Here is a 5,482-nt window from a genome sequence, read left to right as displayed (position 1 = left end):
AATATATACAATAGACTATATGATTTTAAATCGATAAAATCGTGATAAACTACTACGAATTTCAGATCTCTCTCTCTCTCTCTCTCTCTCTCTCTCTCTCTCTCTCTCTCTCTCTCTCTCTGTGTGTGTGTGTGTGTGTGTGTGTGCGCGCGCGCGCGCGCGCGCGCGCGTGTGTGTGTGTGTGTGTGTGTGTTTGAAGTACACTTCATTACGTTATAATCTTTTTATCTTATCTTGAATTTCATAGCGATAATTTTTTTGTTCAGGATCTTCTCAAACATACACCAGTCAACCATGCAGATCATGCACCTCTGTCAGAAGCTCTTGCTATGACCAGAAACTTTCTAGATGAGTTTAATATCATTCAGACGAAGTCCATGTTTCCGGTACGATTCGTGTAAATTATCCTACACATTATTTTGTATTTTGTACAACATTATGTAACTGTAATTTGTACTGTATGTAATGTATACTATATGATGTTTTTTTTTACTTATACAGAGTCACGATAGAGCTCAACGAAGATTGGTAAAAAATTCATTTGTAGTCGAGCTTTCAGACGGTCACAGGAAGTTGAGACACCTCTTTCTTTTTAACGACGTGATCGCCTGTGCGAAGTACAAAGCCTCTGGCAGAGATAAATTCACGTTCGAATTGAAGTGGTACGTGCCAGTAGCAGAAGCTGCTGTTACGGAAGATGGCATAGAGCCACGCGAAGCTAGCCCCGCTAATGTGGTAGCTTTAAGGTAAGTACCGTGTTATCTATCACTAATGATGAGTAGTGCTTTATCAATTGTATTATAAAAAATATGCTATCACATTAATCATCAATGTCAATTTTAAAATATACATTATAAAATAAACCGGTTATTATAATAGATAATCGTTAGTCACCAAAATAAGTAGCAATATAATAAGTTATAGTAATAAAAAAAACATTTAATTTTATTATAAATAATTTTAAAATTATTTTAATAGATCGCAAGCATGTACAGTACGCGATCAAATTCTATGGGAAGAACGAAACGATGAGAAACGAATCCGACTGGGCGGCAGAGGTTCGGAGAAAAATCGCAAAAAACTCGCCGAACTTGAAGCTCAGCTAGTATTAGCTTCGCCGAACTTAGTCTTGCGCGTGGCGCACAAAAGTCAGCAGAATCGAGTACAAAATTCATACACTTTCTTCCTGTCCAGCGAGTTTGAGCGTTCTCAATGGGTGGAGGCGGTGGAGGCATTACAACAGGTCATTTAATATCTCTCATTAAGATTAGTCAACCAATTAAAGATATGATTAATCAATATATTTCCTATATTACAAATATATATTACAGTTTGCTATGCTATTGAATTGTATTTGATTGAAAAATTTATATTACTGATACTTTATAGGGTGGACAACCTCCAGGGCAGCTGCCATTGTCGATGTATGAACTGCAAGCTTGGGTCACTGCCTGTCGAACGTATTTGCAGACTGATATGGGTAGCTATTTGTTGAGATCAGGACGCGATGAGAGTTTGCTGCTGGGCGATCTTCATTTGACCCTGCTCGGTTTGACTCCACCAGGCTTGGACAGAATAGGTGATCTCTATATCATTGTAGAAGTTGATAGTTATGGACACTACTTCAAAAGAGCGCGAAGTCGCATCGCCAGAGGTCAAGCTCCGATTTGGGGTGAGAAATCTTCTGTTTTATAAATTCTTGATATTAATGTATAATATCTATTTGATACCAATTTATATCTTATTAAACATAAATAAAATTGTGCTTAAAATTAAATTTTTTAATATTTTGATCATATATTAAAGTTTTCTATTTTAATCAAATTTTTTTACTTTAATTAAATTAAAATTACCTTTCTTTCACACAGGCGAGACTTTTGTAGTAGAGTTGGAGGGAAGCCAGAACGTTAGGATTTTATTGTACGAGGAATGCGGTACACGCTCGGTATTGCGAGGCAAGTGCATTCAGCGGTTGAGTAGATCTTGGCTCCAATCTGATCAGGTGGAGAGGTCGCTAAACTTGGGACCTGCGACATTGGACGTAGCATTACGTTTCGTTCCCAGCGAGGTCACTCTGAGGCGAGTGCCATCGGCCAAGCCACAGGGCTTATTTGGCGCCAAAATCCAACAAGTTTGCAAGTACGTGCGATTTCATTCAAGTCGAAAGAGAAAATTAAAAAGTCGATTGATCTTTTTTCTTTCTCATTGAATTTTTGGTTAGGAGAAATTGACTAAATATTCAAATAATAAAAAATCCGTAATTGAAATAAATAGAAAATCTCTTATTTCTTTTTAAGTAAAAAGTTTCTCTGAATCTCTCAATTTATTTATGAAATAAATTTCAAGATGTATTTTTTAATTAGACTTGTTAATAATTATTATACTCTCGCAATTTTATAGGCGAGAGAAACGCGATGTGCCTTTCATAATAACGGCATGCGTGCGAGAAGTGGAAAGACGCGGTGTTGGCGAGGTAGGTTTGTATCGTGTTTCTGGCTCGGCGTCCGATGTGGCAAGGCTACGCAAGTCATTCGAAAGTAATTCGTACGAAGCAGAGCAGCTACTTAAAGAGGTATATTTGTATTTCTTGTATTTTTCATATTCGTAGTTAGGCAACAGAATGGTCTCTTATTGTTGATATTTTTGTATGCGAATGTGTATCTAGGTGGACGTACATTCGGTAACAGGAGTATTAAAACTGTATCTGCGTGAAATGCCGGAGGCGCTGTTTACCGATGCCCTTTATCCGGCATTCCTGGAGGCCTTTCAAACGGGCGATTTGTCACGGGGTGCCGCTCTGCGTCGCGTTTATGAGGGCTTACCTGCCGTTAATAAAGCGGTGATCGACTTCTTGTTGGCACACTTGGCACGTGTGAATAAGCACGAGACACAGAACAAAATGTCACTGCACAATCTGGCTACAGTGTTCGGGCCCACATTACTGCGTCCTGGCACCAGTAACTCACGCAGCGACGCTAAAAGCCGCGATCCTCTCGCTGCCGGTACCGTCGACGTGATGGCACAAGCTGGCATTCTCTACTGCTTCTTGCAGTTACACATGCAACAACAGAACAATCAATCTCTCTAGTCGACAAAGTCCCCTAAACGCGATTAAAGTTGCTGTTTGATTTGAAAACGATAACGCGATCACTTTCTTCCTGATGAAGCAAACACCGAAAAAACGATGTATGATGGTGTCTGAAGAACAGCCCGATAACTCATCGGTATTGTTATACTTAATCTTACAATCAATTTATTGAATTTAAACGTTTTTGCTTTTATTGTGTAATATATATAAATGCTGTAATATATTATGGTTCATGCTATATAGCATTTATATATATTGTACGTAACGAATAATTATATTGTCAAATAAGGGTTTATAATGTTCTACATAAAAGTTAAATATTTTTCATTTGCGTTAAAACTTCATTTGTATTAAATAATTAATGTATTATAAGATTTTTTTTAACAAATTTCAACAAAATGACTGAATTATTATTATTATTTTTTTGTTAATATACTTGATTAAATTAAAATAATCACTTTCCGTCCTTCAAACACCTGTCAGATGTCTTTTGTATTGTACTAGCACAATAATCTATTCGCATTGTTGATCTTTTTTATAGACGTTAGCATGACGTATCTTTATTCGTGATTCTGAGGTAGAGGAAACGTATTAAAGCAAATAGAGTGGCTTTGATGAAACCCTCCATACGAGGATGAAACTCCTATACTCCATACGCGTGCAAAGTAATGTAGCCGAGCTGCTCTTATAGAACGTATATAAAGCGTAATATTAACAATAATATATATATATATACATATATATCTTTTTACTTTTGAGGTTCATAATATATTTTCTACTTCATATTGTCTGAGCGTGACAATGTTGCGCTCGCTCGCAATCAAATTGATGATCTTTCCTGAGATGAGATTTTTGAGATGAAGACGAGCGTGATGGTGCAGAAATTTCAGGTGAGAAATTGGCCAAAGAGAGGATTAGATAAGTCAAAGCAAATTGGTAAAAATGTTATATTACATTTGTATATTAAAAGTATTCTGAAAATTTGTAAAGAAAAGAAGAGAGAAAATCGTTAAAGAGTGAGAGTTTTTTAAAGGAGAAATCTAAAAATAATAAATTTTGTATAAAGTCTGAGATTAAAGTTTTTAAGCCTGAAATTTGTGTACTGGATATGCAATTTGACGCATCAGTGCTCTAGAAAATAAGTACTTTTTCACGTGACGTGTGTTCCTAACAGAGAATCTAAATCTTTTTATACGAGCCCTTTTGTATATCCGTTGCAGGAAGCAACCTGTCGCCCTAATATGGATACCATATTCTTGTGTACTCATACAATAGCATACATTTCGCAAAACATTTAGCAGAATGAGAAAGATGAAAAAGGAGAGAAAGAGGAAGAGAGAGGATTTGTTTTTTTCTTGGAGATTCTGCGGAATTTTTTAGGGAACGATGTTCCTCATAATGTGCAAAATTTGTTATACATATTTAATGTAATAATCGTCCATTCCATTTGCTCGAGTTCTCTACGAAGAATTGAATCCAATAGATCGAATCTTCGTGCAAGGAAGCTTAGAGTTTTGGCTCAAAAAGACATACGACTGCAAAAAAAGCCCTCCTTATCCCGTTAAAATGGTATTTTTCGACAGTAATTTTGATTAACATGAATTCCTCTTTTTATATTATCGTCTAAATGCAGCTTAATAGACGCCAAAGAGAAAGCTACGTTTCCACGTGTATAGAGTGTCCCGAAAATTGTAATTTATGAAAAAAATATAATTTTTTTTATCAAAAAAATGAAAAATGCAGAAAAGGAATTTAAATTAATGAATTAAAAAATGTTTTTTCTTAATTTTCAGAATTAAGCTTTTCGAAGAGAATATTTGTGAGAAGAAGATTTATATATCTTGGAACTTTTTCTTTCTTATTTTTTACAAAATACTGCCAATTAATGTTTTTGGAACGCTCTATATGTAATAGAAGAAATATATTATAGTTAACGAGAGACAAAACACAAACACGCGAGTTTGGCGATACAATGACGGAACTCGGTATAGAGTGTCTTACGTATTATGCCAGGCCGTCTACAAAGTTTGCAAATTATATAAAAGTGAAAGAAAATATAGAAAAGAACCAAGTCTGATGAGAGAGTGTTTGATAAAAACGAAGACATGTAAGAAGTATTAAATTGTTTAGGCTCGATCAAAGGCAACTATTGTATCTCGTGCGTATGAAGGCAACCGCGTGCGTGTTTGTGCTTGTTTGTTTGTATGCGTGTATTATCCCCCCTTTGCCCCGTGTATGTATTATACCGTAAAAAGAAATACCGCATAGACTAAGATTAATTTTGATATCGTCGTTTCTTAAGGAACGTTCGCCTTTTTTTGTACATTGATACGAAGTGTAAAAACGTTTCATCGATTATTATTTGTGTTATTATTAATATTATTATTTTACATC

The 5,482-nt window shown here is 35.6% G+C and overlaps 1 protein-coding gene across 1 annotated transcript in view; it reads left to right on the top strand.

Moving 5' to 3' along the window:
• LOC108746875 (active breakpoint cluster region-related protein) overlaps positions 1-5,482 on the top strand; it is an 11,005-nt gene that overhangs the window by 3,984 nt on the left and 1,539 nt on the right. Inside the window, exons 7-13 of the mRNA XM_018483934.1 lie at positions 267-386; positions 502-746; positions 979-1,243; positions 1,390-1,672; positions 1,869-2,139; positions 2,401-2,572; positions 2,666-3,224. Coding sequence (XP_018339436.1) covers positions 267-386; positions 502-746; positions 979-1,243; positions 1,390-1,672; positions 1,869-2,139; positions 2,401-2,572; positions 2,666-3,088 — 1,779 coding nt within the window. The 3' untranslated portion in view covers positions 3,089-3,224. The remainder of the gene's footprint in view (positions 1-266; positions 387-501; positions 747-978; positions 1,244-1,389; positions 1,673-1,868; positions 2,140-2,400; positions 2,573-2,665; positions 3,225-5,482) is intronic.

This window comes from Trachymyrmex septentrionalis, unplaced genomic scaffold (assembly GCF_001594115.1).
Source record: "Trachymyrmex septentrionalis isolate Tsep2-gDNA-1 unplaced genomic scaffold, Tsep1.0 scaffold19, whole genome shotgun sequence".
In the NCBI taxonomy this organism is placed as follows: domain Eukaryota; kingdom Metazoa; phylum Arthropoda; class Insecta; order Hymenoptera; family Formicidae; genus Trachymyrmex; species Trachymyrmex septentrionalis.
Note: the sequence above shows the minus strand (reverse complement) of the source record. Positions and strands in the feature narration are given on the sequence as shown.